Consider the following 13,996-nt stretch of genomic DNA (forward strand, 5'->3'; position numbering starts at 1 on the left):
TGGTCTTCAGAGAGTTGTCTGTTTGTCAGGTTCATGATGGTTCGCGATGTATCCAGTTCTGGTTTCGGTTGTTGCGTTTGGCGTTTGTGGAATTTTTGTTTTTGTCTGTTGGTGTGGACAACCATGTTTTTCTCCATTTTCCTGTAAGTGGGGTTGTCTATTTTGTCCCGGTCCTGGGAATTCATCTTCTGGCTGATGTTGATATGGAGGTGCAGCACTTCCTTGTCTGTTTTTTTGTTTTTTGTGATTTCCAATATTGTGAAAGAAGTCAGTGTGTGATGCACAGGAGGGATATATTCCATATCTTGGCTGAATTTACATTAAAGCCTAATAAGATTCAACTTTGAACCCCAGATTTTGAATGGCATCAAAATCTAAAAATGACTTCATTTAAAGTTTTATGTAACTATTATAACTGTTTGAGAGTTTTGATCAAAAACCTGCTGCTTGGGGTGGGGAAATAGTGCTTGATTCTCCTTATTATCCTGGGGATGGAGGGAATCTAATCCATAGTTGCTATTTGTCAGAGAGGCACACTACAAACCTACATAGTTCTCTCTATATCAAGTCTCCTTTGGCCCCCGGTAAGCTAATTCTGTCCTCCACTGAAATGGATCTAGTCTCATCAGCTGAGTGATTTCTTGATGTATGGACTGAACTTCATTGACTTAAAGAGTAGTTTTTAACATCTCAGCATTTTTTAAGCAAAGGAAAAATAAATACACGCCTTGAATTGACAATACGACTTCTTTTCTCTTTTTCCTTGACAGATGCTTGTGACTACTCCAGAAAAATGGGACGTTGTGACTAGAAAGAGTGTTGGTGATGTAGCTCTTTCCCAGCTTGTTAAGCTCCTTATTCTTGATGAAGTGCACCTGCTACATGAAGACAGAGGACCTGTACTAGAAAGTCTGGTAGCACGCACTTTGCGTCAGGTGGGTATAACTCTAAAGTGAGGGAATTTCCTAGAATACATCAAATGGTTATGGGTAGATTCATCCTTGTGCCTAAACTGGCTCCGAGTCACTTAGTTGTCAATAAAAGCTGTCAAAATCAGGTAATGAATTTTCATTTCTCTGTGTGTCTGTCTTTTGAGAGGAGAGAACTGAACAAAAGGACCTCTGTAATGAAAAGGATAAGAAAAATATGTTCATAATGATTTGTTCTTGGTCATTTATTTAAATAAAGACATTCTCTTTGTCATATACAAATGCACAGTGTATGTTGGTGGATAAGCATCCTGTTCATGTTGTTTGATCTGATTAGGTAATTTTAAATATTGTGCAGTTGCCGCAAGACCTAGATCATTGTGTTCTCTCTATGCTTTCCTGGGTTGCATGGTTTATGTTGTGTTACCTTTATCAGGCATCTCTCGGTTTAAGCAGATGCATTGGAAACAGTGAGAGTAAGATTTTGTAAGAATAGGTTTGATATCCAATAATGTATAGATGAGGAACTTTTCTTTTTGTAGACATAAATAAGGATTTTTGAAATCTGCCTACAGTTCCAGAAGTGTGTGGATGATATACTGATAAAGTTATTTAGTTAGATCTTTTGTTTTATTTTGTTCTTCACAGCAGCTAATATTTATCTGCAACTTCCTTGTTGAAACAGTGCCACTACCTGCCAGTGTGTTTCTGGGCACAAATCAAACTGCTGATCCAAATAGCCTATAAGGCTCAGTTCTGAGTTATCTGAAGAATTGTATCTCTGTATACCAGAGTTTTACAAACTGTGCTCCTCCAGATGTTTTGGACTTCGGCTCCCACAATTCTTAGCAGCTGGTAAGATGGCTGGGATTTCTGGGAGCTGAAGTTCAAAACACCCGGAGGAGCAGGTTTGAGAAATACTCCTCTATATGAGCCTGCTCATGTCTTATATTTTCTCTGTTCCACCACACTCAAAGGTGCATTGGGTGGAAACACAGGAGAGGTCCACCTTGGTAGCTGCTCCCAGGCTCTGGGACTGTGTTTCTAAAGAGGTTAGATTGGCGACCTCCTTGTTATCCTTAGCCAGGTGAAAATATTTTTCTTTGTAGGTCTTTGAGGACAGCGGTTCAGGAGGAAAGAGCTTTTCATGTATTATGGTGTTTTATATTTGTTGTAATTCTTTTTAATATTTATGCCTTTATGGCGGATTAAGTGTGTTTTAAATTTTGTATGCTGTAATTTTTTTCAGTTGTATATATTTTAGCTCTTGTAAGCCACCTTCTGCCCAGGACTGGATGAAAGCAGGATATAAACAAATAAATATTACCTACATCTGTTTCCTAGTGGGTGGCCTCTTTTAAAAGAAGGAGCACAATGTTTAGCGGTACAAGATAAAAAACCCATACTGATATCAGCATGAATGAATGTACATGCTCCTAAGGAGTGCAAAACTGAAATTTTAAGCATGGTTAACTATAAAGTTGAATTATTCTCTGAACAAAAGTTGTGACTTCTCAGCATAAAATGTAAGGGTGTATTCTGACATGATCATACATAGCATGCTGAACAGCAATTCCACCTGCTTTTTTATTAGAAACCAAATATTGTGTACCAGCAAAATGCCTGTGAAATACGTATATTAGGTATGTGCTCAGGTTCTGTAACCTTTATACTTGAAAAGGAAAGCTTCATGAAATGTAGATTACTCAGAAAGTGATGAAGCATTTTTGAATTCGTTAACATTCATGGAAAAAGAAAGGTCATTAGTACCATTACACATTAAGATACAGCACAACTGTGAAAATTATTTTTTTTAAACTTTAGAGTTGGAGGAGATTTTTGTATTAGCAATAAAGGTATGTAAAAAGGTGCCTAAACATTTAGCAGTTGTAGATAATCAAAATTAAAAGAATTCAGAAAACCAGAAACCCTTGCAAGATTAGAAGAGCAACGCAGTCATAAGCTTCTGAAGAACTCTTCCTGTGATTTTGAGAGAGAGTTCTTTGAGGATTAGATGGAATCACAAAGCCCAGTGGGGGAGTGGTGTGTCTGAAAGTCTTTAGCGTCCTTTTGCCAAGCAAAGATTTTGGTCCATTCAGTTCAAGGGTCAAGCTACAAGTACTTTGCAGGATGTTAGCTTTGTGTTGAAATTACTGATGTGACCTTAAGTAAGAGTATGAAAGCATAAATGCACATTATGCACTTTGTGAATTTTTAAAGGTTGCTTTTACAAGTTATTTAAATTGAATTTACAAAACTTTTTAGTCGAAAAAGGCTTTGAGCTTGCTCATATGCTATGGATGCAACATCAAAAGGTTCCTCTGAAACTAATTTGTAGCTTTGATGTTTCAAGTTGTGCATTCCTGAAAATAACACGGATGTAAAATGAAAATGCTTAAACGTTTAAAATAGAAGGGGAAAAACATGTAACTGTACTATTCAGTAATATCCACTTAGCAAATTAATGCAGTTGAAATTTCTCTTTTTGGCTCAAATAAAAATGTTACAGTGTCACCTTTTGGCAGGTGTGATCATAGCTATCTTTTCTGATTTAGATACTTGTTTAACTGATTAGGAGAAGTTCCTCCATCTCAGTTTAGAACTGTCTACTCCAGGTTCTATGAAAGAAGTCTCAGAAGAACATGTTCTGGTTTGCAAAGAGAACAGAGGAACTCTCTTCATCCCTCCTTTGTTGCCCAAACATATCCTTGAGAATGTGTTTGGGAAACAAAGCAAACAACACCAGAACGATAACACTAGCAGCAATTGAGCTGCACTTAGTCCCCTATGGAGTGAGAAGGGCGGGGTATAAATATAGTCAAGAAATTGTAAAGGCCTTCATTCTGAAAATGTATTTCAGTTGCTACCCGATTTTTATGGATAGTCTCAAACATATTCAAGAAAGATCCATTTCTACGGAGGAGTGTGTGGAACTCAGTATCAGTTTCCAGTCCCTCTCAGAGGGTTCTATTGTTTCTACAAGGTCTCACCAAAGTTCCTTTGCCTTGCAAAGCTCAGCATTGGAAGACATTTGTTTTTTAATTCTTCCTCCCTCATTTTTGAATATTGGTTTTGAATTATTACTGTGTTAACCCCAAAAAGCTGGACTGACTTTTCCACAGGTCAGTGTAAATACTTCTCCTTAACTCTTATTTAAAAAAAATAACAATAGCCTTCTCGTCTTTCAGATTCTTTTAGAATGGATTAGGAGAATCTCACCTTATGCCACTCTACTCAGAGGGAATAGTTCCTTTTTTTTATAAGGGTTAATACTGTGCCTTAACTTTTATATTAAAAAGAATCACCCCCTTCTTTGAGCAGAGTGGCAAAAGAACTTTTAGAATGCCTGGATGGTAAAATAGCGGTGTCAGTGGCCTGTGGTGGCTGATCCCCTAAAGTGATGCCTGCATCTCCCCCTCTCCACAAAATGACCCTTGACTGATGCACAGGTGATATCAAAATCCACGATTTTGGCCCCAAACCTGTCCTTCACATGTACACAAGGTCAATTTAAACATGAGTATATTCAGTAGTCTAAAAATGCTCACTACCTTGTGGTAAATAAGGTCCTTGTCACCGGGTGAAACTAAAATGGTTCCTGCACAGCATGCAGAATATTATCACACAGTAGGCCCATATAGGTGAGTGAGGTATAACAGCTCTTTGGCTGAGAATTCCAAATGCCATTTGCTACAGCACAAATCTCAATATTTCATAAAATGTGGTCATGTCTGGTAGAATCAAGGCACTATAATTGTTTAGTATGAAAGTAGTGGCCACATTGCACATGAGATTGCTCTGGTCAGATCAAGTATCTCTAGGAATTGCTGAATTCCTAGTATGGTAGCTTTATTTGTGCACATGCAATCCTGAAACTAAAGATAAAATCTCACTTGCTCCCCACCTCCAGTTTAGGCTTATTCTGAATATATTTGAAATACTAAATATGCTTATAGCACTGAATTACATTGAAAACACATTGGAATATTTGAAGCATAGTGTTAAATTCTTGACGAAGATGCAAGTTAGGCTAATCTGCCTCATTGCAGGGCAGGCAATGGTTGGAGGCTAGAGTGAAGATTAGGAAATATTTTAATCTACCACAAATGCTTTCAATTTGAAAAAGAGCTATATAACTGAAGAAAAAAATATAAAATATAATGTAATACAGATCAGGAAATTGATGGAGGTAACTCATTAACATGTTGGAAATAATGATGCTCTAAATGTAGAACTACCAACAATACCATCCTTCTTTTTTGTTTCCATACTTTTGGTCTAATATTGTCTTTCTTTCCCTGCTAAGATAATATTTCTCCTCTTAAAGTTTTGTGTTTGATTATGAATTATTTCTGCTTTAGGCTTCAGATATTGAGCCCTCAGCATCTCCATGTATTCCAGTTACACACTATCTCCTAGGCTTGTGCATTTTCAGCTGAACCACCATCTGTTTCTGCTATCTGAATTTTGGCAGACCCGCAGATCCATTTTCACGCACCTCCCAAAAATGAACGGGCACCCAAATAGCTGTTTTCGGTCCACAGTCGAGAAATGTGGCAAGATTTGTCCCATTGGTGGCAATGAGGGGCTTCTCGGGCTCCCCTTCCCAACATTTTTAGGCTATCGAGATGAAAATGGCTACACACTTGGAGGACACATCTACCACCGTTAGCCCACCAAATTTCATAACATTTGAGTTATCCCCTGATATTTAGGAATTTCTTTTTAGAAATAAAATCTCCTTTAAAAATGCCCAAAAAGGTATTTTCCATTGGTCCCACCCTGTAACTTATCCAGGAGCAGCAGCAGGGCACCATTCCTCCTGCCAAATGTCAAAGATGCACTTCCACTTCACACAGCACACTATACACTTACTGTACTAACAACAACAACAACAAAAAACAGCAGCAACTTCTTCCAAAACTTCCAGCATTTTCTACATGGTTGGATGAGATCATGATGTCTTTGCTTTCTTTGTTTCATGAAAAACATTAATAAATATGTTGTGTATAAAATTACCTTCAGGCTATGTGTATAAAGTGTATATGAAACATAAATGATTTTTTTAATTTAGAATCGGGTTCCATCTCCAAGATTATGTACATATATGCAAACACAAATATTCAAATCCAAAATGCTTTTGGGCATTTATTTAGATAGGTAACATTCAACCTTCAGGAGACTTTCATCTTGGAAAATATTAGAAGAGAAGTTTTTATTGAAACGTGTGCTGTTATTTTTTGAACAATATAAATGAGGCATACATATGTTCCCATCTCTATTTTTAAAAATTATCTATGACCTTATATCTCTTAATTTTCCACTCTCTGTCCATTATTTTTAAAATCCCACTATGACACAGCATTATGGATTGTTGTATTAGGCTATATCTATGCAAAAGACTTCTAATTTCCATGTACATAGAGCAAATTTCACTGTGGTCCCGATACCCAATTAGAGATTATGATCTGGGATTCGGTGAAGAAATGAAGTGACCCAGTGGTTGGACTAGTGCATGATTGATTTGCTTCCTCTGTCTTTTAGAGTAAACATGCAGTAGTTTGGAGTGGTAAGAGCGTTTGAATTATTCTGCAATTAAAATTGCATTAAATTGCAGAATGGTTTGAGGACTATATTTGCTCTTACTCCTCCTGACAATAGCATATATAGAGACACGCTTTTTGCATTCTATTCTGCTTTAATAGTCACATGTGAGATAAACACAGAGAGAGATTGTAGGGAAAGAGACAGTTGTGCTTTTTAGCTGTCAGGTGTGAAAGCAATCTCAGACAAAATGGTATGGGTGTTCATCCATTGCAGAATAGAACAGAACTACTAGGCTTTTAATGTTATGTACTATTTGCTGCCTTTGTTCCCTAGCCTACCTCATGGGTTGACTTAAGAGTGCTATTAATAGAGGCTAGTGAGGTTAGGATTCTTCAAACATCAGGATTCATTTTTGTTTAAATTAACTCATATGTAGCATTACTCCATTGGGTAGTTGCCTAGCTACAAATGTATTTTGTTCTGCATAGTTAAGGCAAATGTATATTCATTTCAGTGCTTGTATTGTCAACTGAATATACTTTTTAGTGTATACACATTTTGCACATTTTTACAACTAGCTGTACATGTTAATTAATTAATTATGTATTTCATAAATAAAATGTTTTTTAGAATCTAGAAATACTTGCTAGAAATACAAACATTTAGGATAGTACTATGTTCTTCAATAAGATCCCCAGTCTCTCACCAGTTGTTTTCGATAGGAATAGTAAGAAGGGTGTTTTCTGAGAAATCAGAGGGATCATGCTGTTGTATTTTTAATCTAAATGTCTTATTCTGCTCCTTATATACACATCTACAAGATCACTTTCAAAAAATGTACACTTATTTCTCTTATGAGACTCTTCAGTCATTCCTTGGCACACAAAAAAAAGTTCTGGAAGGTGTGTTGCATGTTCAAAATGCAACCTTCGGGAATCTTTGTTTGGGAGAATGTAGGAAGAGGAAGATCTTGGAAGGGATGACAGGTAGAAGAAATGTTGCTTTGCTGAGGAAAAGCCATTTTAAAATATACCTTGATGTGTTAGTTTCGACATGCATGCTGTTTTCAGTCTAATGGCAATCTCTGTGCTCTGACTCTTATAATGTACTTAGCATATTTAACATGCTCGGTTAGTAGAAAATAAGCACCAATCCTGTTTGGTTGATGCAAGAGAGTGGATTAAGAATGAAGATTTTTCATATCCCGTAGATATCATATGTTTCAGTGTTAGTCCCATAGTTGCTACAATTACATGCTCAGTAGGTGGAGGAGGAAGAATGTGGCCCCTCAGCTTTGGAACTTGCTACCTAGTGAGATTAGGCAAGCCCCTACTTTGGCAGCTTTTAAGAAAGACCTAAAAAGTTGGCTCTTCCGATGTGCCTTTGGCGAGTGAACATATATTCCATATTTTGTCTGTCCAACTACAGTTTTCATCCTCATGATGCACTTTCCTCCTGCCCTTAATGAAGGTCTAAACCCATTGTTTGTTCCTTTTGAGCTCTTCCCTCAGAAACACATTCTCCCACTACTTATGTCATCCAGGGCTTTATCAATTTTATCCTAGTGCATTTGGCCTGCCCACTGTGTTCTGTTTCTCTATCATGTTATTTTGTAAACTGTTTATTTTATTTTATTATTTCATGTATTTTATTTTGATGTTATTATTGCTTCTTTGTATTTTATTTTATTTTGCTGTACTATAATTTTGGGCTTGGCCTCATGTTAGCCATCCCGAGTCCCCTTCAGGGAGATGGTGGCGGGGTACAAATAAATTTATTATTATTATTATTATTATTATGGATGCTGTAGTTGTAACAGATTTCAAAGAAGTGTATTGAAGTTGCTGTATGTTGCAACTAAGTCTGTTTGGATCTAGTGTTTCCCTACTATAGTAACTACCATGTAGGAAAATGCATAGGATCCATTCTTGAAAATTGTGTAATAATAATTAGAAATCTTTCATAAATATGTTCACATTCCCAATCAGCAGCAGCAAGTATTCCAGAACAAACAGCACTTCCAGTTCTTGAGGAGAAGATTCACTGCTTAAATTCAAGTTTGCCTCCCCACTCCCCAATATCTAAAAGAAAGACTTCTAGATCTCAACCATACATGAAGGATAAATGTTGCACCACCTCCACCAGAACAGAGGCTGCTAATCTCAGTCTTTACATCCCTCTCAGCTTCCTACTTTTCATATGTAGTGGTTCTTCTTCAGTCCCCTTTTCAGTCCTCTTTTACCGGAAGAGTGGAGGAAAATCTTTTGAAAGAAGCGGGAGATGGAGTAGCTTGTAGTAATGTCAGAATGCTGTTTTCTAATTTGGGGGTGTTTTCTGCCCCCCCTTCTCTCTCTAATTTTGCTTTTCACTGATTTCAACACAGGGTTGTTGTAGGTTTTTTCGAGCTATATGGCCATGTTCTAGAGGCATTTTCTCCTGACGTTTCGCCTGCATCTATAGCAAGCATCCTCAGAGGTAGTGAGGTTTATTGGAACTAGGAAAATGGGTTTATATATCTGTGGAATGACCAGGGTGGGGCAAAGAACTCTTGTCTGCTGGAGCCAGGTGTGAATGTTTCAAATGATCACCTTGATTAGCATTTGATGGCCAGTTGAAACTTTCACACCTAGCTCTAACAGACAAGAGTTCTTTGCCCCACCCTGGTCATTCCACAGATATATAAACCCATTTTTCTAGTTCCAATAGACCTCACTATCTCTCAGGTTGCTTGCCATAGATGCAGGTGAAACATCAGGAGAAAATGCCTCTAGAACATGGCCATATAGCCCAAAAAAACCTACAACAACCCAGTGATTCCGGTCATGAAAGCCTTCAACAATACGATTTCAAGACATCTTTTAATGAAAACTGACCATTACAGTTGACTTGCTCTGTTTTTAGCTTTTGTCAGTAACTGATTATGTGTAGAATTTTGACATTTCATTTTAGTGCCTGTCCATTGTTTCCTAACCTTACCTTATGAAAAATGACCTCATAATTACTAACAAACTGGACAAATTGTGGCCCTTGGTTTGTTAGGCGAAATGTTTAGTACTCACAAAATCCAGAGAAAAGCTCTTCTGGTACAAAACAATACATGTCCTTTCACATTTAAAAACCACTCCCATTACAATATAATATAGCATAGAAATTAACATAGTTGCATTGTCATTTAGTACATAATAAAAGCAATTCACTTTTGTATAAATATTGTTGTCTTTCTACAGAAAAAAAAAACCATGAAGACAGATGCTGTTGGCTGTTTCTAGAATTATTCTTCCATTATAGATATGTCCCAGTCTCAACTTAGCAGCTATCTAAACCTTTGCTTCAATTAGTTAGCTTAATTCTAATTTTAATTCTCCTGAAAGAAAGATTTCCTTAAAATAACTTAACGTTGGCATTTTTTGCATCAAGAGGGATTAACATGTCCAGCCTTTTCTGCAATTAACCTTCTAATCTGTATTGAAAATTCTCGCTCTTCCCCTTCCGTCATAATGAAGTCAGTATCCGCAGCATGGTATTGCCAACAATTACATTCTAAATACATTTCAATCTGTGTATTATCAAATTCTCTTGGCACTAAACCTTTTAAATTTTGTTTTGTATATGAACTAATTATCTTTATCAAAATAATTTTCAAGATTTTGAAATCTCACAGATTAAAAGTGTGTGGTTTTTAGGTCGTATAAGGAACGATTTTAGCTGCAGATGATAAAACAATAACTCTTGTCCCTGGTATTTTTGCCTTAGATTTCTTGCAGTTAGAGATGGCAATACAGAAAGGCATTCTTGACACGACCATAAAAACCTCCTACGCTCCTCCTTTCCTTTTCATGCACTAGTTTTCAGTAATTGCAGAAATGATACGGTGCCTATATTTTCTTACAATGTTACAGTTACCTGTCAATTAGATACACCTATAAATCATGACAGGATTGCTCTTTGACTCAAATCTGTTTCGGTGTTACCAACCTAATGTGGAACAGTGTTGCCTACAGACTACTTGGTGTACAAATTAAATTGCTCCCTTTTAATCAAAAGCAAGTCTTGTCAAATCTTAATTTTTAAAAGTAGAACTGCTCCCGTGAGGCTTTTCCAAGTAAGATTCTTGAAGCAATTCTCTTGAAGCACATTTTGCCTCTATTTTTACAGTCTATTTATATCTCTGCCCATCCACCTACCTACCTACTGCTTCTATACCATTTTTTCCAGCAGTTCTAGATAGTTTAGAAGAATAAAATTGCACAGCCACTGGAAAAAGTCAAAGAAAATTAGTTTCATTTAAAGTAAAATGGACTTGGCATAAGTCACTTGTTGCCCTCCACTTGTTTTTCAGACTGCAACTCCTATCATCATTTGCCATTGTCTGTAATGGCTAGTTGATTTGACTTGTAGTCCAATGAGTTGCCCTTCTGTTGCTGAAAATAATTGTAACAAAGAAGTATTATATCTTTACGTTTTTAGGGAATCGATTCTAGAATTTGGAGACAACCACGGCAGGATCCTGACTCTAGACCAGGTTTGAACAACCTGTGGTCCTCCGGGTGTTTTGGCCACCACATCCCAAAGTTCCTGACCATTGAACATGCTTGCTAGGGCTTCTGGTAGTTGGAGTCCCAAACACCTGGAGGGCCACACGTTTTTCAGGCCTGCTCTAGACCAGGGGTCCCCAAACTTTTTAAACAGAGGGCCAGGTCACAGTCCCTCAAACTGTTGGAGGGCCGGATTATAATTTGAAAAAAAAATGAATTAATTCCTATGCACACTGCACATATCTTATTTGTAGTGTAAAAAACACTTAAAAATAATACAATAATTAAAATGAGGAACAATGTTAAGAAATATAAACTTATTAGTATTTCAATGGGAAATGTGGGCCTGCTTTTGGCTGATGAGATAGGATTGTTGTTGTTGTTATGTGCTTTCAAGTAATTTCAGATTTAGGTTGACCCTGTGTGAGGGCCGGGTAAATGACCTTGGAGGGCCGCATCCGGCCCCCGGGCCTTAGTTTGAGGACCCCTGCTCTAGACCATCGTTGGTCATAGCCAACGGGTAGATCTCAGCGAGTTGCTGAGCTCGTATAGGAAGAGTCACATTTAGAGGTCCCAAACCTTGCAAGGCTTTAGACTAAACTGAAAACCAACATATTGAATTAGGCACAGGCAATCCAAGTGTCCCAGAATAGGCTGAGCATGTGCCTACCTTTCAAAAATAGGTAAGATATGCTGCTATGCCCTGTACCAATTGAAGATTTTGTGTCATGTACAGGGGCTATTCCTTTTATAGTGCAAGACAGAAGGTTAAAAGTTTAGATCATTAGAGCACGGTATGAACTGTTGGGCAAGGAAAGTATCCTGTTACCTAAAGCAATGGTTCCCAATCTTTGGGCCTCCAGGTGTTTTGGACTTCAACTCCCAGAAATCCCAGCCATTTTATGAACTGTTAGGAACTGTAGGAGCTGAAGTCCAAAATTCCCACTCTGCTTTCTTTTAACACTTTAATTTTTGCCATAATTTTGAGTCCCCTTTGGGCTAAGAAGGGTAGGGTAGACATATAGTAAATAAATAAATAAATATTTGCTCTGCACATATTTGTCCTTGAAAAACGTATTGTAAGAATCCCCCCCTCCCCCCCAAATAAGAATAACTTCAGGAACGATTCTTTGTATCCACTGTTTGAGAGCATGTCTCTCAGTGATCTATAGCAGATTGGCAAGAGTTTGGGACTCCAATTGTTGGACAATGGAAGCAAACAAAAGCTTTTCATTTTTCTAAATTAGGTCTAATAGCACCTGGTTAGGCAGAAATGTTTCTGTGTTTCTATAGCTTGTTTGTATGAGACTTTACTTTATTTTGTTTTTTGGAATGTTTTTCTTAATTAAACTATTTGAATGAGGAAAGCTTAGAGGAAACCAGGAGTGAGATTTTGTGTGAAAGCATTGTGAGCTCACGTCAAATATGTCCTCACTGGTCATGCTGTTTCTTATTTTCCTTTGACCCATTGACTTTTGAGAGTGAAGGTTTTCAAAGAAAGGACTTTTAAAAGTATACCATGTGTTATTTTTAAACTGCTCTTTAACCAGTTTAATTGTATGTTTTAAACTGTTATTAATATTCTTAATTATTCATTCAATTTAATGTTGCCCTTTTGTATGTTTCATCTTTATTATGCCTGGTTTAATTTTTAAGCTGCTTTGTTGCCCAGGGTGTTTTTAGTTTGGGGGGGGGGGTATAAATAGAGTAGAAGAAAAGGACAATGAAGAAGTCACCCATCCTTTGAATCTCTTATGTTTCTTGTGGCTCTTGTGGCCACAGGAAAGAGAGGAAGGAATGAGAGAAAAGTCAAGAGCAGGAAAATAAAACCCCATGCGTATAGGTTTTTCCACTTCTTTGACACACACTGCACAAAATGTTGATATTCCCACCAGCTATTTTTATTATTGTAGACATTGTTGATTTTTATATTTACTTAAAATAAAACTAGCTTTGTACAAGGCTTTCATGAAGTTGGGTTTACAATAGTCTTTCTTCCCCCCCCCCCTTTTTTTTTTTTTTTTTTGTTACAGGTTGAATCTACGCAAAGCATGATTCGAATCTTGGGTCTTTCAGCAACGCTTCCTAATTACCTTGATGTTGCTACATTTCTGCATGTTAATCCTTACATCGGACTATTTTATTTTGATGGCCGTTTTCGACCTGTTCCCCTTGGGCAGACCTTTATTGGGATCAAGACAACCAATAAGGTAGTTTTTCTTTCAGTTAACAGATTTGAAAAACAATAGTGAGGGAACTTTATCAATATTTGACATTAAAGGAATGGAGTAAGTGGTGGTCAAGGGAAAGCACAGAGAGCCATTTTCCTTGCTGTCCAGAGGAGAAGCTGCTGGCTTTTGAATAGCCTGTTTCTTCAACACCTGATTTCTTCTGGTTGACAGTGAAACTAATGGTGCTCTAAGGAGGTTTTCTTGTAAAGACAGATTAAGCTGCAGTCCTAAAGACACGTACTAGGAGCTAACTAACTGTTATGGTAGAAGAATATTGTACTCTCCATATGCACAGGATTGCATTGTGACTCATATTACATCAATTAGAGGGAATGCGTGTGATTGTTGTTTTGGACTTTTTATGCAACAACATGGAAGTTATGTGTGAGGCTCATTTTTGTATTATCTTTTTAGTAGTTCCACCTGATTCACAAATGTGCACATTTTGAAAACACTGCAGCAACACAGAATTGTCTCTGTAAGAGGAAATTGCATAATAGGAGGAAATATGCAGCTCATCTTTTCCAAGATTGATTGCACTTGTAATTCTGTTTTTCTTCATTAAGCTTGGATTTGATAGTTTGACTATACAGCATTCTCATTATTGCATATTTTGGTTCAATGATAGATATGACAGTTTCCATTTTATTTCCTAGCTGGGAAGTTATTTATTTATTATTTTATTTATTTACTTTGTTCTATATCCCACTCGCTCCCCCTCACTGAGGGACACAGAGCAGCTGACACTAGGCAG

At 37.2% G+C, this 13,996-nt stretch overlaps 1 protein-coding gene across 1 annotated transcript in view; it reads left to right on the plus strand.

Annotated features, from left to right (window-relative positions):
* ASCC3 (activating signal cointegrator 1 complex subunit 3) overlaps positions 1 to 13,996 on the plus strand; it is a 254,794-nt gene that overhangs the window by 95,127 nt on the left and 145,671 nt on the right. The window contains exons 11-12 of the mRNA XM_060753089.2: positions 771 to 935; positions 13,045 to 13,221. Coding sequence (XP_060609072.2) covers positions 771 to 935; positions 13,045 to 13,221 — 342 coding nt within the window. The remainder of the gene's footprint in view (positions 1 to 770; positions 936 to 13,044; positions 13,222 to 13,996) is intronic.

The sequence above is a fragment of the Anolis sagrei genome, chromosome 1 (genome assembly GCF_037176765.1).
Source record: "Anolis sagrei isolate rAnoSag1 chromosome 1, rAnoSag1.mat, whole genome shotgun sequence".
Lineage (NCBI taxonomy): Eukaryota > Metazoa > Chordata > Lepidosauria > Squamata > Dactyloidae > Anolis > Anolis sagrei.